The sequence below is a fragment of the Myodes glareolus genome, chromosome 3 (genome assembly GCF_982192425.1).
Source record: "Myodes glareolus chromosome 3, mMyoGla1.1, whole genome shotgun sequence".
Classification (NCBI taxonomy): Eukaryota; Metazoa; Chordata; class Mammalia; order Rodentia; family Cricetidae; genus Myodes; species Myodes glareolus.
The window spans coordinates 12,054,656-12,081,515 of record NC_142028.1 but is presented as its reverse complement, the minus strand read 5'-3'; the positions used below and the strand labels follow the sequence as shown (position 1 = coordinate 12,081,515).

The 26,860-nt window shown below is 44.0% G+C and overlaps 1 protein-coding gene across 31 annotated transcripts in view; it reads left to right on the top strand.

The window, feature by feature from the left end:
* Plekha5 (pleckstrin homology domain containing A5) overlaps positions 1-26,860 on the top strand; it is a 164,253-nt gene that overhangs the window by 103,074 nt on the left and 34,319 nt on the right. For 16 of the 31 annotated variants that reach the window (XM_087904002.1, XM_087903998.1, XM_087904001.1 and 13 more), the window contains 7 exons: positions 2,576-2,691; positions 2,922-2,939; positions 9,103-9,570; positions 16,394-16,856; positions 18,256-18,339; positions 21,527-21,646; positions 22,406-22,459. In XM_087904002.1, the coding sequence (XP_087760128.1) occupies positions 2,576-2,691; positions 2,922-2,939; positions 9,103-9,570; positions 16,394-16,856; positions 18,256-18,339; positions 21,527-21,646; positions 22,406-22,459 (1,323 nt within the window). The remainder of the gene's footprint in view (positions 1-2,575; positions 2,692-2,921; positions 2,940-9,102; positions 9,571-16,393; positions 16,857-18,255; positions 18,340-21,526; positions 21,647-22,405; positions 22,460-26,860) is intronic. The other 15 variants (XM_087904000.1, XM_087904007.1, XM_087904009.1 and 12 more) reach the window with 5 other exon arrangements.

The following is a 26,860-nucleotide window of genomic DNA, read 5'->3' as shown; positions in this document are numbered from 1 at the left end:
AACCATCTATAGTATGATCTGGTGCCCTCTTCTGGCGTACAGGCACACATGCAGACAGAACACTGTATACATAATAAATAAGGAAATAAATCTTTTTAAAAAAGAATAAAGCTACAAATGGCAGAATACACTATCAGTGAAAATGCTTGTGCCTTTCCAAAAGTGCATATAAGTTCAAACTTCATTTAAAAGAATACTTAAGACTGCACTAGTGTGTAACTTTTGCTAATTCATATAGTGCATTATTATTATTAACTGTGAATCTAAAAGAGGAGAAAAGTTTAAGCTGGATGAGTAAGATGATGCTAGAGCAAGGCCCGAGTGCAAGGGAGGAGCGTCAAGTGTGAGTCAACTAGCACAGAGAGCATGGTGCACAGCATGGTGGCGTGAGGAGCAATTGGATAAAATTGGGACCTGGGAGTGTACCTCAGTGGCAAAGCATCTCCTGTGCACACGGCCCTGGTTCAATTTCCAGCATCTCAAAAACACTGAACACAGGTGACGACTTCAAATAAGACCTTTGTTGAGTAAGTGTCTAGAACTGCGATGCTCACACTCACTTGGCCATAAGCTTAAATCTTTGATCTGCTAGTAAATTTTGCAAATGTTTATTGAAATTTTTCTCTTTGAGGGACATTCTATCTGTACTCTTAGATTCTTTAAAAAAACAAAACAAAACAAAAACAAAGCTGCAGTATGAAAAGAAAAGGCAGGCTAGAGAGATGTCTCAGCTGTTAAAGGCTAGGCTCACAGCCACAAAGCAAAGCATTCTGCGGGCTAGAGAGAAGCCTCCGCAGTTGAGAGCACACAGGACTTGGACGTGGTTCCAGCACCCACATGGCAGATCACAAGGTCTGTGTGTTCAGTGCAGGAGATCCCATGCCCTCTTCTGAGGATACTGCTTGCTTGTAACATACAGATGTGCACACAAGAAGAACACTATCACATGAGAACTTAAAAAGTAATAGTAATAAAAATCAGTTAAAGAATTTTTTTTAAAAAATCTGCAAAGTTAAAATAGCACAGAAGTGGCCACAAGGGTGTGGTATAGTTTCTCTATAACATTAGTTTAGTTTTGATTTTCTTTTGTCTGTAACAATACTAATTATTCTTTTAACTTCTTTTTTGTGGTGTTTCCCCTAAATTTTGAGCTACTATATGACCGCATTTGTTGACTTTGAGTCTGCTCTTATCGGCATGGTAAGTAGGAACTTCCCAGTTTCTGAACTAGTGCATGGTGGGGTGGCTGTGTGCATGGTCTGGTTCTGCTGTCCCAGGGTGGGGACAGGATCTTCCCACCACTGGCCCAGTTCCCTCCACTGATCACAGATAGGGGCAATGTTACCGAAACCCACTCTCAAGAGTCCAGTGACTGCTGATCATTTCGGCACCAGAGCACTTGAACTGTGTCTTGGGCTACTTCAGCAGTTCCCTCTGACCTCACCGTGGAGATCTGTTAGTTAGGACATTACAGTGCTCGCCACTTATTGGCTATATGTGTGTTGTAAGTATTGTAAAGATGTTAAGTCGGTTTGATCTAGGGGAGAAAGTAGATACGAGACATTGTCGGGAATTGTGTGATTCTAGATGGAGAGCTCTGGTTTTCTACTTAGCGGTCAACTGCTTAACAGGCTCCTCCCCTCGCTTGGGCTGCAGTGGCTTTTTTTCTTCATTTGACCAAGTGTTCAGGTGTCTAATGGGAGAGGACCACAGGGCTTTTAGGTAGACCTTGCGACTGTCCCCTCAGCCCACAGCTTGTCTGCTGTGTTTTGCCGTGGCTGTGCAGTGACCTCCCACAGTAATGGTCTCCCCATTGTCCTTACGCTGGTTTCCTCCTGTTTTTCTGGTAAACATGTACCATAGAGGAAGACCCCCCTGGGTGTTTCCTCCTCTCAAACAGCAGGTTTTGTAACTTGGAAACCTGGAAAGAGAACCTAGAAGGAAATGCCATTGGAGTCATTTCTGCATACGTGTCCATGCGCCATCTCTGAAAGACGCAAACAGCATTGCCTGTAAAGACTAAAGACATTGCTACTGAGCAGCAAGAATGCTTGCATGGGCTTTCCCGTTTTGTTGCTGCTCTTTCTAAAGCACACCCCACCTTTGTGCTATTTTGTTTTGTTTTTTGAGACTGGGTTTCCTTCCATTTTGGATCATTCTGTCCTAGAACTCACCATGTGACCAGGCTGGCCTAAGAGTCATGCCTCAGCCTCCCAAATGCCATGCCTGGCTAGAAATATTATACTTGAATGGGAAAATATTATCTGCACTGAATTAAAATGGTTGGAGTTGAGTGAGTGGGGCAGACCCCACAGGTGTATTTTGAACATACTTCCTAGAACACATGTTTTTGTAGCTTTGAGGTATATGCAATTGAAGAAACATTCAAAGGATAATTAATGTTGTAGCTGCTGGGGTCCGTGTTATGTTCTTTCTTAAGTCACGTCTGTGTCTTATGTAAAAGACAAGTCGACTTTCTCTGAAATTCTGTAGTGGTGACAGATACAGAGCTGCTTTTCCTTCTCTATTTCAGAATTGCGTGTCATGATAAAGTGACGGTGTCGTTTCCACTCAGGCAGCCCATCCGAACATGCGGACCTATTATTTCTGCACTGATACAGGAAAGGAGATGGAGCTGTGGATGAAGGCCATGTTAGATGCTGCCCTGGTGCAGACAGAGCCTGTGAAAAGGTACAGCTTTGCAGGGAGGCAGCAGCGACCCCGTCCCCGTGAGAGTCCTTCCTTGCCAGTGCCATCCTCACCGCGCATGGGTTTCTCTTGGCCTCATTCACGGCCTTTGTTGGTGAAGACCCCACCTGCATTTTTATTTCGCCTTTTTTCTTGCCTCATTTTCATCTGTCAGTGTGCATGGATTACTCTAGAATCCTAACATTCAACCTGAATGTTCTTTCTTCTTACAGAATTACCTTTAATTTCCGGTGAGTACACCTTCTTATTACCTTAAAGCTACACAGATTTGTGCGCTTCACGGGAGAATTTTTTTTTAAGAGCCTAAATCGTAGACATTAATTTCATGCAGTTAATTTTATTGTGTTCTTATATTGTGTTGGTATTTGGGAACTAAATAACAATAAGAAATTCTGATACATTTTATTTTTTTAGTATTTTCTGGCCAATTCTGACTATTTTATTATTAATAACTCCAGAAAATAGTTCATAGAACATTTAAATAATTTCTAAATATGTCTACGACTTGATGAGTTGACCCTTTCCTTTAAAACTGTAGTGCTCAGATTCCCTGCTAAAACTGACCCTAGACTTGTCTGTGTTCTCCTCTGCTTGAAGATAATGGGTCATATTAATATTCCCCATTATACTGGGGATCAGCGTACCAGCCATGGTGGCATGCACATGGTTTTTTGCACATGTATGTGCACATGCATGCGCTACAATGTTCTTGTGGAGGCAAGAGGACAGCTTCAGGAGCCGCTGCTCTTGTCGGTGCATGGGTCCCAGTGACCACACTTAGCATCCACCCACTGAGTTGGCGCCGGCCTGTAGCACACACTTACAACCCAGGCGTTCATCGGCATGAGAGCCTCAAGCTCAAAGCCAGCCGGGGCTGCATCACAAAACCCTGTTTCAAAAAGGAGCAGACCTAATCCAAGAAAATTTGTGTCTCAAACTGCGAAAATAGAGGTTGAATGGATAGGCTTTTCTTTTTTTCCCCCCCTGGAGACAGGGTTTCTCTTTGTAGTCCTAGCTGTTCTGGAACTTGATCTGTGGACCAGACTGACCTTGAACTCACAGATCCACCTGCCTCTGCCTGCCATTTGTTGGGGAATATGCTCCTTAAAACTTCCTATTATTTTAAGGTTTATAGTTTAATTAAACTTTCCAGTCAGTGATAATTAAGTTCGCATCTTATATAAGAAAACTGCTAGTGTGTACATTTAAAGGGATGTGTGTGTGTGTGTCTGTCTGTCTGTCTGTCTCCCACTTAGAGACCAAGCCCTATCAAATCATGCATACTACTTCAGTGTACATTTTAGTAGTCTTTTGGCATGTTGTCTGAAAGACTAAATTGAGGCTTTATTAGATATTTGTACTTTTTTTTTCAGGCAGGGTCTCTCCACGTAGCTTCTCAAGTCCTGGAATTCTTTATGCTGACCTCAAGCTCAAAAAGATAAAAAGATTCCCCTGCCTCAATCTCCCAAGTGCCATTATAAAAAGCTTCTGCCACCAAGCCTGACTCTTACTTGTACTATTGTTTCTAAAACCCAAACCCTCCCCCAGGTACCCAAGCATGGAACTGAACAGGTTCTGGGTTTGCTGGTGGTCGTGGCTGTGCCAAAGGTCAGACCCAGGGCCTGTGTATTGTGTATGTTAGGCAAGTACTGTGCCAAAGCCACAGTCCTAGTCCTTGGGATCCCAGCACCAGTGAGTGTTCTGTGCGGGTAAAAGTGTTTGTCTCCAATGCCTGATGGTCTGAGTTCAGTCTTGAACTCACGGACAAAGGAAATGACTCTGCATTATTGTCCTCTGCCCTCCATATGCACACCGTGAATGTATACCCCACACATGCATGTGCACGCATGCGTGCACACACAGATGCATACACACACACAAATAATAAATAGTGGGTTCATGGTGGAACATGCCTTTAATCCCAGCACTTGCAAGGCAGAGGTGGGCAGATTTCGATTTTGAGGCCAGCCTGGTCTACAGAGTGACTTCCAGGACAGCCAGGGCTACACAGAGAAACCCTGTCTCAAAAAAAAACAAAAACAAAAACAAAAAAACACTAATCATAATAATTATAATAAATAGAACGAGAAGTCACCTGTTCCCATGTACAACATGCATACCCATTTACCGTACTACATTGAGAGAAAGAAACAGAGAATGGATTTTAATCTTGTTTCTCTCTCACCTTGTACTCAGAAAGAAAATTGAAAATATGCAAATTTACCTCTAAGTAAAGCTTCTAGGAATTTTTTTAAAATATAGAAATTAGAGTATTTTATTTTCAAGTAGTTTCTATACTGCGTGTTATACTTTTTGCAACTTACTTCCATTTTCTTTTGTTGAATTTACTAGTCTAACAACTGGAACCAAGTGTGGTGGTGCACCCCTGTAATCCCAGCACCTAGGAGGGAGCCGAGCGTGGTGGTGCACCCCTGTAATCCCAGCACCTAGGAGAAAGCCAAGTGTGGTGGTGCACCCCTGTAATCCCAGCACCTAGGAGGGAGCCAAGTGTGGTGGTGCACCCCTGTAATCCCAGCACCTAGGAGGGAGCCGAGCGTGGTGGTGCACCCCTTAATCCCAGCACCTAGGAGAAAGCCAAGTGTGGTGGTGCACCCCTGTAATCCCAGCACCTAGGAGGGAGCCGAGCGTGGTGGTGCACCCCTTAATCCCAGCACCTAGGAGGGAGCCGAGCGTGGTGGTGCACCCCTGTAATCCCAGCACCTAGGAGGAAGCCAAGTGTGGTGGTGCACCCCTCTAATCCTAGCACCGAGGAAATAGAAGCCGGAAAATCATGAGTTGCAGACCAGCCCTAGGTTATACAATGAGATATTTTTCTTAAAAATGTAATAAATTAATTAAAACCACATATAAAAATAACATGTGAGGTGTGAGAGATGGCTTATTAAGAGCAATGCTAGCTGTTGTTTTGGGGAACTCAGGCTTGATTTCCAGTAGTCACACAGAGGGAGGCTCACAGTCATCCGTGACTCCAGTTTCAGGGATCTACTGCCCTCTCCTGGCTCCAAAGGCAATGAGAAGATATGAGTGAGTCATTTGTTTGTGACCCCATAACAGTTTGCAGGCGGTTTTGTTACTGTAGTTTGTCCCTTAGCCAGCAGTTACTGGACACCTCCTCAGAGCCCAGCCGGGAGGTGTCAGTCACTGTCACACCACAGTGTAACACACCCTCTTCTACTCTGAGCTGTTGGCTCCATTATGTTTAGACATTCAAGATTGAAAACATCTTATTTTTATGCTTAATTTCATAAATCCAGTGAGATGTTTTGTTTGCTTGAAGCAAAAGTAATAGGGTTTCTTTGCTTTGTGACTCCAATACTTAAAACAGTTAACCAGAGCATATCACCTAAGAGATAAAACAACCCGGTGGGGGAGGCAGAGTTGTGGTGCTGGACACCAAACCTCAGTCCTTGTATGTTAGGTAAGTACTCAACCACTAAGCTGCATCCCCAGCCCCAAGCATCCACTACCGAGCCCTGCAAGGCTTGGGTTTAAAAACCTGACTGGGTGACTAGGAAATGAAGAAAAGACAAACACATACAGAACAGATGGGGTCCAGTGGGCCATGCGCACTCGTGACACCAACTTCCGAGACCACTCCAAATGTGCCTGGTGCCCACAGAGTCTACAAGAGGGCATCAGACCCCTGGAACCAGAATCAGGCAGTTGTGAGCTTCCATGTTGGTGCTGGGCGTTGAATCTGGTTCCTTGGCAAGAGCCACAAGTGCTCTTAACCACTGAGCCATCTCCTTCTGCCCCCTCGGTGTTTTTACTTTGTGTGTGTATGCTAGGCATCCAGCCCGTGGCCTCTCTCATGTCAGACAAGCACACCATCTCTGTCACTAAACTATACCTCCAACCCTGTATTTTTATTGTCAGTCGACATACAGTAATTACACATGTTGCTATAGTATAGTAACTATACATGGGACATTTCACATGTATACACTGCAGCATCAGACTGGGGTAATTAGCATAGATGTCATCTCAGACTTTGATCATTTCCTTTTACTAGGGCCTTAAAAATCCATGCTAGTTATTTTGAAAAATCATCAACCATAGTTGCCTTACAATGCTGCTAAGATATAGAAATGTCTCCCCCTATTCTGCTGTACCTACTATCTAATCCTCTCTCTGCCCACCCCTCCCTGGCTGTGGAACTACTTTTCTGTCCTTTTTTTTTTTTTTAAGGTCAGTATTTCTAGATTCTGCATGTATAGGTGAGGATATGATATATATCTTTCTGGATCAGGTGCATTTCACTAACATAATGAACTCTGGGATATTCATATGGCCACAGTGTGTGTGTGTGTGTGTGTGTGTGTGTGTGTGTGTGTGTGTGTGTTAGAAATTCTGTATTCATCCATTGATGTCTACATTAGATTCCTTGGTTTTTGTGAGGATTGCTGTGCTCCAGTAAGCATGTAAGTGCAGGGATCTCCTCACCACACTGACTGCATGGGTTCCCAGGGGCAGGATGGCTGGGTCATAATGCGTTTCTCTCTTCCTTTCTCTTTTTCTTCCTTTCTTTTTTCCTTAGTTTTAATGTTTTGAATCCCTGTCTCATGTAGCCCAGGCTGGCCTCAAACTCAGTGTAGAGAAGAATGACTAGGGTTGAGGTGTGTATTTCCACACCTGTCTTGAGGTAGCAGCTCTGTTTCTTGGTTTGGAAGAACCTCTTTGTCTTAATGGCCAGAGAGCTTTCCCATGTCTTTGCTTTTGTGGCCTAAGTACCACATTCTCAAGTGAGGCACATTTCTCCTGGTTTATGTTCTCAGAGTTTTCTAATCAGTTTTGTTCCATTTAAGGAAACATCATACAGGCATACTTTTCTCCCATGATAAACCTTTGGGTTAAATACTATAATTCTAGCCTAGAACAGTAGCTGCAGTTGACTGGACTTAGCTTTACATTTTTTAAGATACTCAGCGTTCATTGTTAATCAACTTTTCCCTGCAGACATCAGTAAGTGCTCGCTGTCAATTCCTTAGTGGTTTCCTCTGTGAAGGGAAGAAGCCCCACAGCCTGTCTTTGTAGACTGCCCCGTAACTGCTGCTAGGTCTGACTTGGAAGCAGTGGTTCGTGTGTGACTTGTGCAGTGTGTGATTTCACTCTCGGTAGAGCCCCTTGCCAGAGTGTCTGTACAATCTATGTTTCTTCACTAAGAGTTGAACGTAGGTACATACGTGTGAATATGTGTTTTCCACACATCACGGAAGTTAGCAACAGGACCGCCATTGGGATCTCACAGTGGCACCGCGCTGTGCTGAAATGCAGGAGACAGGCCAGTTCTGTGAGTTCTTGCTGAATGAAGTGATCTTGGCAGCTTCCTATGGGTTCACAGAATTAGTTTGATTTTATAAAAGCCTAGATATGATTGACTCAGGAAGACAATTTCTCATCAGAAGGAGCTGGTGGCAACTGAGTAGTAAACTCAGGTGGCCCAGACACACAATTGACAAAACATTTTCTTCTTGGGCACATGGATTCCACAGGACTACTCGAAGAGCTAGAAAGCAAAGGCAGTAAGGGCCCTGCTGGCTGTTGTTGGGATCTCCTAACAGTCCTCTGGCATTGCTGAAAGTCTCAGTTTACCAAGGAGGAAACAGAGGCAGTGTAAGCTGCTGTACCCTGCCCAAAGAAGCAGCTAGTAAGAAGTAAAGATACTCACAGAAGCTGGGCAAGTTGGTACACACCTTAATCCCAGGCAGCAGCAGGCTGGGAGCTCTACCCAGCCAGGCAGATACAATGAGATCCTGTTATTTATTTAAGAAAAAGATGCTGAGCATCAGCAGCTTGACTGATAGCTCCTAACCCTTGCTGTCTGGGTTTGGTGTTTGACACCTGCAATGCCAGCAGCCATGGCACTTGAGGCCAACCTGGGCTACTCAGTGACTTCTCTGCAGAAAATAAAGCCTCACACGGGCCCTCTTGTATACAAACACGAGTTAGCCATCCAGTCCAGCTGTTTGGTGGCATCAGACTAGGATTTCCTGTTGCAGCGGCTTCCACAGCTTCCACAGGCAGGCTCGTGGTTGTCTCATGATGAGCTGGCCTGTGTGACTGAGAGCCATTTCTTATTTCAATTGACTGACTTCGGTTAATGGTGAGAAATAGCATTTGCTGTGTTTCCGGATGTTGGCAGGCAGAGGCACATGGCGCTTGTCTCAGTAGCTTTTGCTGACGATTTTTTCTTGCATTCAAGGAGTTACCCCTGCATGATAATGCCACAACTCTGAGATTCTGTGTCAGTTCATGCTTGAGTCTGTTAGTTCCTTTGCTTGTTCTCATGAAGGTTAAGTTTTCCCGGGCTGAGTCCAAGGTGTAACATACACCTGTTCCGTCTATTTACTCCCCTTTCTCCTCTGCTTTCAGAGTGGACAAGATTACAACTGAAAGTGCATCAACTAAAGAAACCAATAACATCCCCAACCACAGAGTTCTCATTAAACCAGAGGCCCAGAACAACCAGAAAAATAAGGAAATCAGCAAAATTGAGGAAAAAAGGGCCTTAGAAGCTGAGAAATACGGATTTCAGAAGGATGGCCAAGAGAGACCACTAACAAAAATTAACAGTGTGAAGTTGAACTCTCTGCCCTCAGAATATGACAGTGGGCAGGCCTGCCCACCTCAGAACGTGCACTATAGACCCATCAATGTGAATAGTTCAGATGGCAAAGCAGTGAATGTCGGCTTGGCAGATGTCCGGGGTGGGAGTCACCCAAATGCAGGACCCCTGGCCACAGAAGCTGATCGAGTCCTTCAGAGAACGAACTCAATGCAGCAGCTGGAGCAGTGGATTAAAGTCCAGAAAGGACGGAGTCTTGAAGAGGAGCCCCGAGGGTGAGTACCTTAGCGTGACAGCCCAGTTTCTTTGCTGTGGTGGGGCAGGTTGGCTTCAGTTACAGGACTGGTTTGAAATATGTTTTCAACTTCCCACTGTCATTACTGGGTCAAATGTGAGTACTTTCTGGCTCATGTTTCTGTGGATAGTCTTGCTTTGCGGAGGAGCCATCCTTTCTGACCCAGGACAAAAGACAGGCTGAAGTTGAGGGGAGAGATGAGGGAGGTAAAGAGGGCCCCTATCCTTCTACCTTCACCCTATTAATCCTCTCCTCCTAGAATTCTGAACTGTGGTGAACCAATGGGAATTTGTCTCCAGCCCTAATCTTTAGTCTTCAGTTAGCAGCTTCTATATTCTCGGGGTCTGAAAGATCTCCTTACACTAGAAACCTGGGACCCAGGTGTGGTAGCACACGCCTGCAATTCCAGTGTTTAAGAATAGAGGTGTGGGGGGGAATCAAGAATTCAAGGCCAGCCAGAGCCGCACAATGAAACTGTGTCACTAAACAAAGCCAAGAGCTCTCTCTGGTACCAAAGTTGTGGATCAATGTGCCTCACTTGCCGTAGGTTCAATTCCTGGCACTACAAAAAAGGGAAGGGAAGAAATATCTCTAGTCACTTGATTGTAACCTAATGGTTTGGAGAACGCTCTTGTGTGAAGTGAGAGAAGAGAGATCTGGCCCCAAGTCTTTTTCTTTTTCTTTCTTTCTTTTTTTTTTTTTTTTTTTTTTTTTTTTTTTTTTTTTTTTTTTTTTTTTTTGGTGGTGGTGGTTTTTGGTTTTTGGGTGTTTTTTTTGTTTTGTTTTGTTTTGTTTTTTGAGATAGGGTCTCTAGCTAGCCTGTAACTCACTCTGTTAGACCAAGCTGACCTGGAACCCACAGAAATCCTCCTGCTTCCTCCCCAGAATGCTGGGATTTAAGTCATGTGCCATTATAGCCTGACTGTAACTTTTTTCTCAAAACATAACTTGTTAGAGAAAGTATGTTTTATTTTAAATGGGCTTTCCACATTACCTTACATGCTTTATGTTGATGATATGGTTTGTACTGTATGTGTTCAGTGATTTTCATGGGGATTGCTCTGTGATGTAAAGTTATTGTGACTTCTGAGTCATAGAAAACAGAGAGCATGACTCGGATGATATTTTGGTTTACCGCTGAAACCTGTGAGGTGTGGGAGTACTTTCTAGTTCTGCTCAGTCACAGTGGCTGTGTAGACTAAAGCCTGGGTAGACTAGGCTTGTCAGCTCTCCCAAGGCTGCAAACACACACCCCCTGTGAGGTGTTGCTCACCCCTGTCTTGTCGGTTCTCAGCACTCATTTTAGGGTTTTCACAGGAGAGAGTAGTGAATGATAGTGACTTTCACTCTGTAAGCTGTAGAGTCTACTCTGTGACATAATGGCTGAGTCGTAACAATGAGGTATATACCTGAAAATTGACAAGACAGATTTCTTTGTTCATTTTTTGAGACAGAATGTTGCTATGTACACCTCTGACTAGCCTGGCCTGGACTTTATAAGATACGCACTGCTTCTGCTTCTCCATTGCTAAGATTCAAGGTTGCACCCTGCCCCTGCCCTCCATGACAGTGTCAGAATTGTAAGTTACATGCAGTCATGCACACACTCAGTTTGATTTAGCATTTCCATGGTATGTGTGTGTTTTAATGTATGTTTGTACACTGTTGCCCATTCTTTTTTTAAAAAAACTAAGACTAAATATTCAGATTTAACCAGTTACCAGGGAACTTACACATTAAAGAAACAATGAGATAATTGTTTCACTTCCATATTGACCACAGTCATATGTAAGCAAATTACTTAATGCATGGATAAGAAGGTAGAATTTAACTATTGGATGAGATTACAAAGACAAATCAAATCATACATTGTCCGTAGGAAAACAAATAAATAAAATTTGATTAGACCGAAAAGCAGGAAGTAGTTCTGAGGGTCAGAGTGTTGGGAGGCACTCCAGATCACATTCAGGAAATAATTTAGACGGGAACTTTGCCAAGTCGCTTCCTCTCAACTTAAATCTCACTTCAAAGAAAAATCTTTCCCTCAAATAAAGTATTCCTTCCTTGAGTTTAAAAGTGTAGAGAGGTAGCGGGTTCCTGGAGTCTATGTTTTCATCTGTGAAGTCTTGGTGAATGTTAGCCGGGCCCAGAAAGGATATTCTAGCCTTTTCTGTGGAGTCTGCCCCCTCTGAGGCTGACAAGGGCTTTCTTTGCGTCCTTCTCTTTAGGCTCCCCTGAATGTTTATGGTGTGGCATTCTTTTCAGAGACTCCAGGCCGCTTTGCATCTTATCTGTGTTCCTAAATACACCTCGTCCCCAAAAAAACACTTCCAAACTTTTACTGGTGAAAGGAAATATCGTAATTCATGAAAGAATTTTTTCCATTATGAAAGGCTTTCTTTAATTGCTAAGACCCTGGTAGGAAGCAGGGGAGGTTTAATGTTTAGTTGGATGGTGGGTCCCTGCCCCCCCTTTCCCCAGCTCCCGCTGCCTTCCCCAAGCTGCCTCTGAACAGAGCTGCAGAGTCTTTGTTAGAAGCAGAGCTGGTCATTGTCCCCCAGGGCGGATCACAGGCAGCTGCTGCTGAATGGGCTCACAGAGCATGCTTCTTAAGCTTTTACTTCAGAGTAAATCACACTTAGCCTAATTTGAATTTCTTTGAAACAAAATCCTGAAGTAAATCGTACTTGTGAAAATCAGGTCTCCTAATGCTGGACAGCATGTGAGACAAAAGTGAATTTGCTTGTTAATAACTTGTTTTTCTGCTAAGGGTCCCCTAAAGTTTCAAAGATGGCAGAAGACCATTTTAAACTTTGTGGCCCTTAACCAAGGCGACGGGAAACACTGCAGTCAACAACACGAGGACACTTAGCGTAAAGACAGCAGCTCACATGACAGTGATGCTTCAGCAAGACTGTAATCTGTGCTGTTAGTGCCTAGGTCCTCATGGTGTGTTTTAAACTGGCAATGCCTGTCCCTTCCATGTTGGCATTCTGTGTTAAGTTGCAGTTAATGCTTCTGTAGTGTGTCTTACATTCCTTACTTAACTGTGTGAAATTTCTGAAGCAAGCTGGGTTGGGTAAGTTGCTTTAGGGTTAGTGTCTTGGGTGGGATCAGCTTCCTCTGGCTGTAGCACTTCAGAATATTTGACTGTGGGGCTCCCAGCTTTTCTCCCCTAATTTCTTCCTTTCGTGCTATCAGAAGTGGAGGAATAGAGCTGTGTTGGGGAAGGGGCCAGGCACACCGAGGGGCAAGAACCACAAATAACTGATCTCAGTTCTGGTCACATGGACTGTTTTCCTCTCACGCTGCTCCCAGAGCTGCCTAGTGATTGGTCAAAATGCAGGGGTTGGGGGTGAGGGCATTTTCTTGAGTTTTGCAGCCTCTAAATGTTGTAACAGGCCACTGCTTAGCCCCAAAATAACCACACAGAAACTGTATTAATTAAATCATTGCTTGGCCCATTAGCTCTAGCTTTTTATTGGCTAGCTTTTACATCTTAATTTAACCCATTTCCATTATTTTATATTTTACCATGAGTCTCGTGGCCTACTGACAAGGTTCCAGCATGTTTGTCTCTGGAGGCAGCTCCATGGCTTCTCTCTGATTCTGCCTTCTTTCTCCCAGCATTCAGTTTAATTTTCCCCACCTACCTCTATTCCTTGTGCAGGCCCAAGACAGTTTCTTTATTAACCAATGGTATTCGCAGCACACAGAGGGGAATCACACATCACCTCCCCTTTTCTGTTTAAATAAAAAGGAAGGCTTTAACTTTGACATAGTAAAATTACATATAACAAAGCAGATATCAAACAAGAATTACAGTTACAATATTTATATCTATTTTATAGTTTATCATAACTAAGGAAAACTATAACTATAGCTATCAATTTTTCAAGTCCATCAAAGACTGCAGAAGGATATAATAATGCCTTCCTTCTCCCACCATTCAGTTTAGTTTTCCCCGCCTACCTCTATTCCCTGTACAGGCCCAAGACAGTTCTTTATTAGCCAGTGGTGTTCACAGCATACAGAGGGGAGTGAATCCCACATCAGTTGAAAATAGAGAAGAGGAACTAAAATGATGAAGGAAATATTATTCAGGAGCGGTAACTGAAGGGATCAGAGATGTTTTCAATATTAGTGAGGAATGTGACCTTTGAGTTCCAGACAACTTCATGATCCAGTCTCTGTCGGTAGAGGGTCCGTGGAGCTGCTGGGTGAGCTGCTGGGTGGTGGGAACACACGAGGGGCCCAGCCCTCTGCGGTTGTGTGCTTCCCAAGCCTTCTGCCTTCTTTACCTTCAGTTTTGTTTTTAATTTTCATCTGTGGGTGTGAGTGTCATGGTTGTGGGTATTGGGCAGGGTGCCCAAGAGGCCAGAAGGGCAGATGGTTGTTCTCCTAATGTGGGTGCCAGAAGAGCAGCAAGCACTCAACTGCCGAGCCGTCTCTCCAGCCCCCGATGCCTATAGTTTCAGTTAATTCATTACGGCAGATGAGTAGTTGGAATATTTTCATGTATAACATGCATGCCTTTAGCAGATTTTTTGAAAGGAGGGATGACTTTTTCTCATTTAAGTATAAATATTTGGAAATTGCTGGTATAACGAGCGTGAAAAGGAAATGGCTGCGTTTTCATTCACAAACTCTTTCTATAATGTAAGACATTAAAGAACTATGGATGTGATAACCTGGCTGGCCTGGAATTTACCATACACTGCACTGGCCTTGAGCTCAGAGATCCTTTGTCTCCCAAGTGTGCCCCTTCTCTCCAGCTGCCCCTACTCTGCCTTTCCCTCCGCACAGCAGTATTGTTCACAGCCATACAGAGAAGATACATTCTGTCTACTTAATGAGAATTTCTCACTGAATAACAGTATATAATTTTACACACCAATAGAAACTAAGTGTGTAGTTTGCCTCATAGCCCGGTATGTACCCAATCCTTTGCACTAGATCTTGTTGAAACAAGGTCTCGTTGCGACCCAAATGCACCCCGAGCTGCCTCAGACCTATCATATCCCTCCAGAGTGCAGAAATACGCCATCACACATGCTGAGTAGTGTCTATGCATTGCTGCCAGTAACCAGTCTGTATCAGAGAACTCTGGAAGAGCCAGAGAGATGGCTCAACAGTAAAACTTACTCGCTGCTTTTCCGGAAGACCTGGTTCAGTTCCCAGCACCCATCACTGCCTATAACTCCAGGGTATCTGACACTCTTATGGCCTCCATAGGCTCAGCACACACATGACATATACACACACACTAAAAAATTTTAAAATAAGTCTTTAGCTTCCAGTTTATCAGCCAAGGATTCAGATTATTAAATGTAAAGTAGAGGCTGGAGAGGTGGCTCAGCGATTAAGAGCACTGGCTGCTCTTCCGCAGGACCTGGTTCTCTTCCCAGACCCACTTGGTAGCTCACAGCCATCTGTAACTGCAGTTCCAGGGGATCCCATGCCCTCTCCTGTCTTTCATCTTCACCAGTCTCAAAAATGGTGCACATATGCATGCATATACATATAGCGCACTCATACGTATAAAATAAAATAAACACATAAAGCCGTCTTAAGAGTTTATTTGAGTAGCTTGCACCTCAGTTTTCACCCCCTGTCGATGTGGTTGCAGCATCTCCAAGTGTTTATAGCGCTGGGAGGAGGCAGCGGAAGTAGGCATGGTGTGCTGGGAACAGCTGCATTGTGCTCTGAGGGAAAGTCCTGCCGCTGGACGGTGGGCAGGAACCCACGTATCCTTTGTCTTAGGATATAAATCTATGCACTACAGAATGGTAGCTTAAGATGAATACTTGGAATTTAGTCTTACATACTCTTTTTGTTTGGTTGTTTTGGGTGTAGGTTTTTTGGTTTGGTTTGGGGTTTTTTTGTTTTGTTTTTTTTTTTTGTTTGCTTGTTTTAAGGCAGGGTCCTACTATCTAACTAGTTGTGCAGACAAAGGGGAAGACTTGAGGTTAGTTCTTGAATATTCCCTTTTTAAATTTTACTTATTTATATTTTGGGAGGTGGGTTTTGTTTTGTTTTGGGAACGAACAGTTTGGGGGCGAGGGACAGGGAGTGTTTGGTTTTGTTTTGTTTTTAGAGTCAGGGTCTCACTGTGTCGACCACAACTCACAGAGATTCTCCTATCTCTCTACCCTTCAAGCTGTGGGATTAAAGGCTTGGGTTGTCTCATTACCAACTGAAGTGGGGGAAATACTTCTTCTGCATCAAGACAAATCCGCTTTGTGGAACTTATCTTCACCCGTGATTGCCATAGATTCTGTTTATGAATCTACATTACCAGATGGAATTTCATTTAAAAGCTTTAGCTTTTGAGCAATTTATACCTCATATAACATTTGGCCAACTGGTCCTCCCTCTCTCCCTCCCGTTTCTTCTTTCTCTTTGTCGGGTACTAAGGTTCAAACCCAGGACTTTGCACCTGCCAAGCAAGTGCGCTGCCCCTAAACTCTGTTCTTTTTTTTTTTTAAAACTTTATTTAACTTTATTTCATGCACATTGGTATAACGATGTTAGATTCTCTTGAACTGGAGCTACAGACAGCTGCGAGCTGCCATGTGGGTGCTGGGAATTGAACCCGGGTCCTCTGGAGGAGCAGTCAGTCAGTGCTCTTAACCACTGAGCCATCTCACCAGCCCCTGTTCTTTAAGAAAAAAAAAAAAAAAAAAGGCAGCACGTACTTACTTGCCAGGTCAACCGGAAGTAGTGGCGCTTAAAACTGCAGAAACTGCTCTCTCCGTTTACTGCGTCTTTTTCATTTTTACAACTTTTTTTTTTAATTTTAGAGTAATTTCTTATCAAACATTGCCAAGAAATATGCCAAGCCACCGAGCCCAGATTGTGGCCCGCTACCCTGAAGGTTACCGAACACTCCCAAGAAACAACAAGATCAGGCCTGAGAGCGTCTGCGGTGTGGTGCCTCCTGGCCATGAGAAGGCTGGGCCCGGAGCAGAAGAGAAGCGGCGGTCTATGAGGGATGACACCATGTGGCAGCTGTATGAGTGGCAGCAGCGCCAGTTTTACCACAAGCAGAGCACCCTCCCTCGGCACAGCTGCCTGGGCAGCCCCACGGCCATGGGGAAGCCTCCTGACCAGACGATGCACTCCATCCCCACATCACCTTCCCATGCGTCCGGAGCTGCTTACCCGGGATTCTCCCCGCCACGAACATACAGGTCAGAAGTGTCCTCACCCATCCAGAGAGGAGATGTCACGGTAGACCGGAGGCACCGGGCACATCACCCTAAGGTAAAAGACTAATTTTATGTTAACTCTATGCTTAAGGATGTTGTATTTTCTTTCTAATACACTGTTTGAAATTAAGTTTGAGGAAAGAGAAGGGAAGTTAACAAGGCTGTTTTTGTCTTTAAAAAATTAAAATTCTGTCAAAATCCCATGTGTAGAACCTAAGCTTTACATGTTTCTCTAATGTGTTGCCCGAGCTGGGCTCACACTCCAGATGCTCCTGCATCAGCTTTTTAATAACTTGAACTATGGTTCTGGCCTCTGTGGGTACTACACGCACAAGCAGACACACACACACACACACACACACACCTAATATAAATCTTAGAAAGAAGCTGTTAAAGGTCCTGGTTTGTGTACTTTGTGGGAAAGTGCTCTGCATCAGGCTGTATTCCAGCCTCGTAAATGCACGTGGAATCCAAATGTTCATTTGTGCGCTAGAAAGGTAACTCAGAGGTTAAGTGCTCTGGTTGCTTTTCCAGAGGTCCTGAGTTCTATTCCCAGCAAGCTCATGGTACCTCACAACTATCTTTAATGAGATCTGGTGCCCTCTTCTGACATGAAGGCATACATGCAGGCAGAACACTGTGTACATAATAAATAAATCTCTGTGTAGCCCTGGCTGTCCTTGAACTTGCTCTGTAGACCAGGGTGGCCTTAAATTCATAAAGATCCACGTGTCTCTGCCTCCTGAGTGCCAGGATGAAAAGGCGTGCACTACCACTGCCCAGCCAAAATTTTTAATTTTGAATATATAGAATCAATTATTTCTCAAAGTATTGTTTGTATTAATGGTGCAGAAGCCATAGGGACAAGAGTGATATAAAGGCAGGTATGAGAAACCAGCCAAACAGTAAAGTTTGCAAAGCTGTCCAGCTGCGCTGCTCCTGTCATTAGGTCTTCTCCAAAGAGTGTGAAGCAGGGCCAGCGAGATGGTTGAGCAGGTAAAGATGCTTGCTATGAAAGGACAGAGCCAGTGCCAGAGAGCCGTCCTCTGACCTCATGTATGCATGACCCAGACAGCAAACACATACACCGTAACAATAATAATAAATATAAAATATGTATCTATGGGCCCAGGCATAGTTCATGCCCAAATGGATAGCACTCAGGGAGTAGAAACTAGTAGATTAGGAGATCAAGTGTGAGAAAAAACAACAGCAGCCGCACACACACATGCACGCGCACACACATACACACAGAGTCCTGAGAACGGGAGTTAGAGTGCTGCGGAGACAGTCTTCATAGAATTGCTCTTTTTATTTGCATCTGTATTTAGTCAAGTAAGGAATGTTGGTATGACAATTTTAATTGATATTTTATAATTAAATTTAAGATCATCAATAACATTGAACCCCTCCCCCCCAAAAGAAGAAAGTTATATGTTGTCTTTGTTTCCTAGCATGCCTATGTACCTGACAGAAGGTCAATGCCAGCTGGCCTAGCCTTACCGGCTGTTAGTCCTCAGAGCCTCCAGGGCAGAACGGTGAGTGTAATAAGTTTACTTATCATTTGCCTACTTTATTTGCTGCCCAGAAAGGCGTGAAGCTGACATGGCTTCTAAGTGTGAATTCTCAGACGTCACCTGCAGAAGGAAACAGCACTACTTTTGTGATACAGATTGTACAGCGAAGAATGTAGACTCATTTAGACATGTCAACATCTTTTTTGCTGCCTTCCCCTGAATGCCCAAATAAAGGAGAAAGTTCAAAGTTTACTATTTAATCTGGGTTTTTGATTTATTGTCCCCTTTATCTTCAAAATAAAAGCCAGGCAGGCATGGTGGTGCAGAGAAGAATGGCTGTAAGCTAAGGCGAGCCATGACTACCTAGCATACAAGACTACTTATTGGGTTTTTTTTGTTGTTGTTGTTGTTTTGTTTTGTTTCTTAAAAGTCCAAGTAGCTCAGTGGTGAACACTTGCACAAGATATACTAGACCTGGATTCAAGACCAGCCACCCCTTTACCAGTGGTTCTCGACTTGTGGGTCACGACCCCTTTGGGGTTGCATATCAGATATTTACATTATAATGCATAACGGTAGCAAAATTATAGTTATGAAGTAACAACGAAAATAATTTATGGTTTAGGTTCACCACAAGCCTTAGGAAGGTTGAGGTCCACTCCTTACACACATACTCAGCAGACTTTGGAGTTGTAATTAGTAGCAGTCCAGCGAGCATCTGTCTGGCCACACAAGAGACCTTCTGAAGTCTTTTCCCTGTGCTTTTGTTTTATTCTGAGACCAAGTCTTGATGGAACAAGCAGCCAGCCTGGCCTCAGTCGTTGCTCTTGCTCAACCTCCTCGGTGTTGGGATTATGTGAACATACGGCCTGCCTCACTTGGCTTTTCTGTGAAATTTAATATAAATCAGCTACTTTAGAGCCAAAACTACATTGTCTTATGTATTTACACAAAGAAAGACCATACATGATGATGGCTCATGCCTTTAATCCCAGCATTCCAGAGGCTGAGGCAAGATTGACAGTTGGAGGCCAGCCTGGGATACAGGAGGGGAAAATGAGACAAAAAACCTTAGCAAATATATTTTCTATTATTTAAAGTGAGGATCTTTCATATCAGTTCCTCAAATTTAAAAAAAAAAAAGGTGGGTTTTGCTTTGCTTTGGCTTGCTTTTTGTTGTTTTGTTTTTAGGCAAGGTCTTGACCTAGCAGTCTCCCTGACCCACCTCTGGAATGCTGAGATACATCACCAACACTGCCGGGATGCTTTTCCTGGGCTGCTCTGTTGTCAATGGAGAGTCCTGTTAGCTTGAGGATGTGATTTTTAACACTCGTAGGATTGATGATGATTATTATTTAAAGTTCTCTTCCAATAGTAATCAAAACAAACCATCTCTTTTTACAAATAAATGTCTTATTTCACCTTACACATTTAGACATGGGGAAATGGTTCCTGGATTAAAAGTGATTGCCGTGTGTTTACTAAAGTTGGTGAATATATTTTATTAAAAACCAAGAACTAAGTTCTGGTGTGGTGGTGCATACCTTTAATCCCAGCACTTGGGAGACAGAGGCGGGCAGATCTCTGAGTTGCAGGACAGCCACACAAAGAAATCCTGTCTCGAAACAAAACAAAATGAAAGCAAAACTAAAACAATAAAACAAAAAACCCAAGCACTCTTAAATAGTAGATTGTGGATCAGGCAGGCAGAAGCAGGGGTGGTCGCGGAGTACCTGCCAGCTGTCTCCCTCTAGTGGATGTTCAGGGTCAGGTTTATTTACCATCACCCCTACCCTTTTCCAACCAATAATGCCTCAAAATGTGACTGTGCAGCTGCATTATAGTCTTCTGTCCTTTTGAAAATGCATTTATTTTAGTCCATACACAAACTAGTTTAGTTTGGATTTTCTGTCAGAAATCAACTTGAAGTTTAGAATATTCCAATCTACCAGAAAGAAAGAATTTAACAGTCCCTGACTCTACCCTCAAGACCTCAAGAACAGGACATGACAATCAGGAAATAAAGCCTCTCCCAGAGTCCTGGGGTCATAAGGTGCCCTTTTGACTTCAGAGCAAAAACAGATCCCCCCCCCCGCACACACACACACACACACACACACACACACACACACACACGCTTACTGAAGTCACGTGCCCTGAACACTGCCGACTGGTAACTATAAAAGCCTGTTGCTTTCCTTCCGTATGTGTCCACCTTCCTCTGCGGAGCCAGTGGGAAGGTGCGGTTTGCTTTAGTGATGCTGTGCCTGTCAGAGGACAGTACTGAAACCATGCTGTGGGTCTCCAACAGAACTTCATGGTATAGAAAATGGGGCACAGCAGCAAATGACCTGAGCACGGGCATCGTGAGCTCAGCAACACCCTGCCTGGGACGTGGGGGAAGAGCCCCTTCCCCACCCCGTAGTTTTTAAACAAAGCCCAGGGATACAGCTGTCCTACTGCCACTGTGGGACACCTCAGGCTCTGCGGATGTCAAGGGGTTCACCCACTGTTTGTTGAAAGCCTTCCTCCTCGGGATTCATAATAACTGCGGGGGAACCAGAGTCTCCCGTTTCCAGAGGGGGTGTACAGGCAGGGTGCTGGGGGACACTCATGGCAGTATTTGCTTTCCTGTTTTCCCCCCTATAAAAACAGGACTGGCATTTGAGTCATAAGAATGCTGCAGAAGCTCTATTGGCGACATGACCCAAGGTGACTAACCTCACACACCGAATCTTAGAGTTCAGAAATAACACCCAAGTTTTACATCTCTGAAATGCAATTCTTTTTATTCGCTTGTTCTTTGAAATGGTGTGGGATGGGCCAGCCTTGTTCTGTTGCTGGAAGTGTCATAGGTGTGGTGTTAGCATCCTGCTAACATCTTCCATGGGCAGCATAACAGTTGTTAGCAGTTTTCTGTGCAAAGCTCGTTGGTTGGGTTTGTGCTTTTTATGCTTGACATTGAAATACTCTGGTGAGTTCTGAGAAAATGCCTGCATCCCCTGTTGTTTTGCTGTAAAGTAACACTATTCCTTCTGTCTCTCTAGATGTCTATGCATTTATGTAGGACCTATCATCATAGTGCCTAGGCACTATGATGCCAACCGTAAGAGGAAACTTGCCAAGAAATCTTGGTTTAATGTCTGTCACTTAAGACAACAATTAATCTGTTTTCCACTGTTTGGATTCTTAAATTGTACTCCTTCAGCCAGAGGAGCTTACGCTGCTGCTAATAAAGCTGAGACGGCAGCAAGCGGAACTGAGTAGTATCCGGGAGCATACCTTAGCACAGCTCATGCAGCTGAAACTTGAGGCCCACAGCCCAAAGGTCAGCTATGGAGACGTGTGTCGGGCATCATCACTCATCAATGCATTCTGTGTCCTTGGTGTCAAGCATGAGCCTGTACCATCCTCGCAGGGACGTGACAGTCTCCTATTGACCCTTTGAGAATTCAGCTCATTTTCATGGCTGTACAGTTGAGAAAACACAGCGGGGAGGTGTTTCTCCTTAGCCTGGTGGGGGACTCGGCTGCTTGGGAGGAGGATGGTGGGGGCTCACTGAGGTCTCGAGACAGTGCCACTGTTCAGTACAGAGTCTGGCTTCCACAGCTGATAGCGCAGTAAGGGGCCGAAAGCCGGTGTTCACATGAAGCAGTAAGCTGAAAATTCATCATAAACCTTGGTTATTATGGGGAAGAAATGAAGGCATAATATTTCTCAGCTCCCACATGTGGTTCCAGCACTCAGGATGTGATACAGGAGGATGGGGAAGTTGGAGGCCGGTCTGAAATCTCTCAAAGGGTTAATAGCTTCTGTGTGTGTGTGTGTGTGTGTGTGTGTGTGTGTGTGTGTGTGTGTGTGTGTAGGGAGGGAGGGAGTGTGCAGCTTCTACCTGCTAAAGCCATTGCAAGCGTTTTCCTACTTAATAACTCAGTGTCTACAATTCTGCACACTTGGTGTTGTCATTTGTGCCCTGACAGCATGTTTGTGAGGTTGTGTGCTGTGATGCTACACTGTTTTTCTCGTTACCAACTGACCTTTTCATAATTTGCTCTTTGTCCCTCTTTCCTTGACCGATGGCTGCTAGAATGAAATTCTTTCACATCATCTTCAAAGGAACACCATATATTTGGATCATCAGGTGGGATTTGTAGAATTTTCTTACTATCACACCAATTAGAACTTAATGATTATAGTACAATTTGTATGACTACTTAAGGATCTCAGTCCCTTTGATTAATAACGTGACTTCCGCAAGTGACAATCAAAAGCACTGACCAAAAGCCAAAAGGCATTTGTGAGGGTCATTGGAGGAGGACACAGAGACCTAAGATCACGAGCCTACATGCTCTCTGTTTCTTTCCTTATATCTCATGACAGTGCTGACAAAGTGAGGTTTATCCGAGCTGGGGGCAGCCAGTGAAGGACCACTGTGAAGGATGTCCCGCTGGCAGCTGGGGAGGAGAGCCGTAGTTCTGGATCCTGCATGGAATTTGCTGGAGGCCTCCTTTAGTTGCCCGTGCTATCTCCTCCCACCACTTGTTCTTTGCCCAGTGTGCAGAGCCTGTTCGACAGTGGCCTGTGGTTCTCCCCATTGCCTCAGTGGTGGGTGGCCAAGGGGAGTGATCGCAAGTAAAAGGCGTGGTGGCTCAGGCCTGGTTTCCTGTGCTGCAGGCCGAGACCCTGTCTCATGAAAAGTATCAGGAAACCAGGATAGACACTAAGTGGGCCTTGGTATCTTATCAGACATAATTTCTGCTAATGAATGAATTCTTTAATGCAGATCAAGCTAAGCCTTCCTTTGATTTGTCTTAAAATGTATAGATTTGAGTGTTTTACCAAATAAGTTCCTATAGGAAATGTTGTAAGACAGGTGTTTACAAATTCAAAGAAAACAGTAAGTGCAGCTCTATAGATTAAATTTTAAAAAAGATTTTATGCCAGGACAACCCTTTGCAGACACGTTCGGTCATTTCATTTTAAAGAAGCACACTTTCTTAGCATGTAATTTACATACTTCCCATTAATTTTTCCATGATTTTGCCTATTGGAGTGCTTCAGAAATCAGCATTTTGCTACCCACGTTCAGATCTTCATTGCAGAGCCTGGGCTGATTCTGACAGCAATATGATAAAGATGCATTCCTCACATTCTAAAAAGCTTATGGGCAGTAAGCTGTCTTTAACCTTCCTCTGCACTGTAAACTAGCACACGTGGCAAGGTAGCCCACGGCCCTGGCACAGCAGTTCAGAGGCAGGAAGATCAAAACTTCATGACTGACTGACTGTCACAGAGAAATTTACCTGACTAATAAATAACCGAGCAAACCATAGATTATCTGAAAACCTGTGGGGTATCATAAAAGTAGCGTGAGCATGAATCAGGCTACCGAGAACCTTTGGGAATAAGCCCAGTGGTTTGGTGTGGCTTATTAGTAATCTCAGCAAAGTCCATTGTGAAGTTACAGGGACAGAACTTTGGGAATTGCCTGACAGAGGAGTCTGCCACACCCACCACTGGTCCTGAGATGTTTTTCAGTCCTGTACCCGGTTCCCAGAGTGGCGCAAATGCCACCTCAGGCTCGTGTGCCATCGTAGTCTCTAGGCCTGTGCTTATGCCATACTGGTGTCCTGTTGTAGTGCAGTGAGATGTGGTCATGTGTGGTCTCTTGTCAGCAGTGCAGTCAAGGAATTTGCCATTTCTCGGATTCTGGAACAGTTACATTAGTTCCACTTTTAAATTTTATAATAAGAATAATTATAAAAATGGATGTTTTAAGTGATACTTTGCCTGTAAATTTAACTACTTGTGATAGTGAACATGTGGCTATTTTTAGATACCAGCTAAAATTTAAAACTTTTATGAACAGAAACTCATCTATGTCTAAATGTGTATGACCTTCAGGTTACCTTGGGGCTGGGTTGATGGCTCAGTTGGTAAAGTGCTTGTTGGCCATCCGCAGAGCCCAGTATAGGGAAACACACTTGTAATCCCAGCATTACTGTGGTAGAGACAGGCAGCCCCTGGAGCAGTCTGGCCTGTCAGCCTAGCCAAACCTTCAAGCCTCGGGTCCTTGGGGGCTTCAAAAGGTACATGGGGACCCACGATGGATGATCCTGAGAGACAATGTTCACCACTAGTTCAGACACATACTCATTCACAAAGAGTTACCTAAAGAAACTGCCTCCTTAAATACATCTAAAATTTGTTTCTAGTGATGTGTTGAAATGAAAAATTTTGAACTTCATTATGCATTATATGGCTATACAATATGTAAAAATGATTATGATAATTTTAGTTTAGTAGAGTTTCTCATTCAGCTCAAACCTTTGCAGCTGTCTGTCTGGTTCCTGCCAGTAACTTGTTTAAGCTGACCAGGTATGTTATTTTTGCAGGCAGTTTTGGGTATCTGGGATTTATAGATTGACTCATCAGTTTTATAGAACCACAAAGTAGCAGATCAGAGGAAGAGGCTCTGAGCAAGCTCTAAAGTACACACCTCGAGGAGCATGTTCTAACTGATTCTCCCTCTCAGCTCCTGCTGGTCCCCACTCACATTAAGTAGAAGCGATCAATACAGCCTTCCTCTGGCCTTCTGTAGTTGCCACAGCCACCCAAAGGAAAACTTGAATTCATTTAAATTCTATTAATTTCTAACATGATTTGTGAAAAGAGAGCCTGAAGATAGCCCCTGAGCTATTTCAGAGGTGAAGACAGGGAGACGGGCACGTTGAGCACCCAGTCTGAAGAGCTTGCCTCCTGAGCACTGGAACATGACTCCCCGTTGTCTCCTGAAATGGGTGTGGTGGTCCATCCCCTTACTTCCAGGGCTAGGAGCTGAAGTGCCAGGGTTGCTGGGAGATGCTTATAATAAGTTGGCTTTACTCTGAAATGCACTATCACAGATTATTAGACAGCACTATAGTAAACTACTTGAGATCTGTATTTTTAGTGCTATTTTTATTTACTCTTTGAGAATTTCATACTTGTATATGTTGTATTTCACTCATCTCCACTCCCCCAGGCTCCCCACAACACATCTCCTTCCCAACACCATGTCCTCCATTCCATAACCTAATGAATCAATGAGCTCGTTTGTGTCTGGTGTCCAAGGAGGTCAGAAGAGAGCACCAGATCCCCTGAAACTGAAGTTATACATGGTTGTGAGCCACCATTAGGATGCTGGGAACCAGACCCAGGTCCTCTGCGAGAGCAGTAATACTCTTAGTTACTGAGCTAGTTCTCCAGCCTCTAACTTCTAAGAGTGGACCAAACTTTCTATTTTGAAGATGTTCTGTAATAGCATATAGATTTTCTAATGCAGTACCTTTTCTACAAGTAGAAGTGACTTTGGGTAATGACCTCAACCCCATGGTTGATTGCTGTGAATTTTCCTCATCAGTAAGCTCCCTTTGTCCTTTCAAGGAACAACAGTAGGGAAAGCCGTGCAGATAAGAGTTCTGGGCACTTTGGACAAGTAAGACAAGGAGATTGCAAACGGGAAAAGCTCTGCCTGACTGTGTGCTCATTGCTGCTCAGTTAGCGGCCTGACTGTGTGCTTGGTGCTGCTTGGTGCGGCAGCTGTTCAGGGTAAAATCCCATAAGATGTGTGTGCCTTCCTCTGAGGTGAGTGAAAGGGTTCCTGATGGCTTCTTTGCTGTGGTAATCCAGCAGCTTCTGTTGAGCTTCCAAGCAAGCTCCATTCTGACAGCCAAGAGTCCTGGAGCTTTTTTTTCTAGGCGCGAGGAAAAGCTACAAGTGTTTCGAGGGTGCGACGGGGGTAGGCATTGGATGACACAAACTAAGAAAACTGGAGGATTTTTTAAAATTCTTACCTTTTGGGTTTTTGTAACAGGGTTTCTCTGTTTAGCCCTATAGACCACGCTGGACTCGAACTCAGAGGTCTGCTTGCCTCTTCCTGCCTTCCGGGTTTAGAGATGTGCTACCACCTCCTGGCCCATACTACATACTAGTCTTAATGACTCAGAGAATTGATATCTTCTTATACCTTGCAACTAAGAGTAATCTTTTTTAAGGATGTATTTATTTATTATGTATATGATGTTCTGTCTGTATGTGTTTCTGCACATAAGAAAAAGGCATCAGATCTCATTATAGGTTGAGAGTCTTATCGTGCGTGCATATGTGTATGCATGCTCAAGAGAGGAATAGTGCATGTGGACTCAGAGTCAGTTCTCCTCTTTGTCCATGTGGGTCCTGGGGATCCCAGACTTTAACTTGCTGAAACATCTCTCTGTCCCTTCATACCTACTCTTGGCTTTGCTTCCCTCCATCTCTTTTCTTTTTCCTCTTTCGGTTGAGGCATGGTCTCATACAGCCTAACTTTGATCCTCTTGCCTCTACCTCCCTACAATCTGTTGTTGTTGTCTTGTTTTATGTTTTATGGTGTAGAGTTCTATTCTTTCTCCTCCTTCCTCTCTCTTTCTCACTCCCTCTCCCCCTCCCTACCACTTCTCTCTCCCTCTACCTTCTCCCTCTTCTCCCCTCCTCATCTCTAGCATGCTTGAGCCTGGAAGTTGAA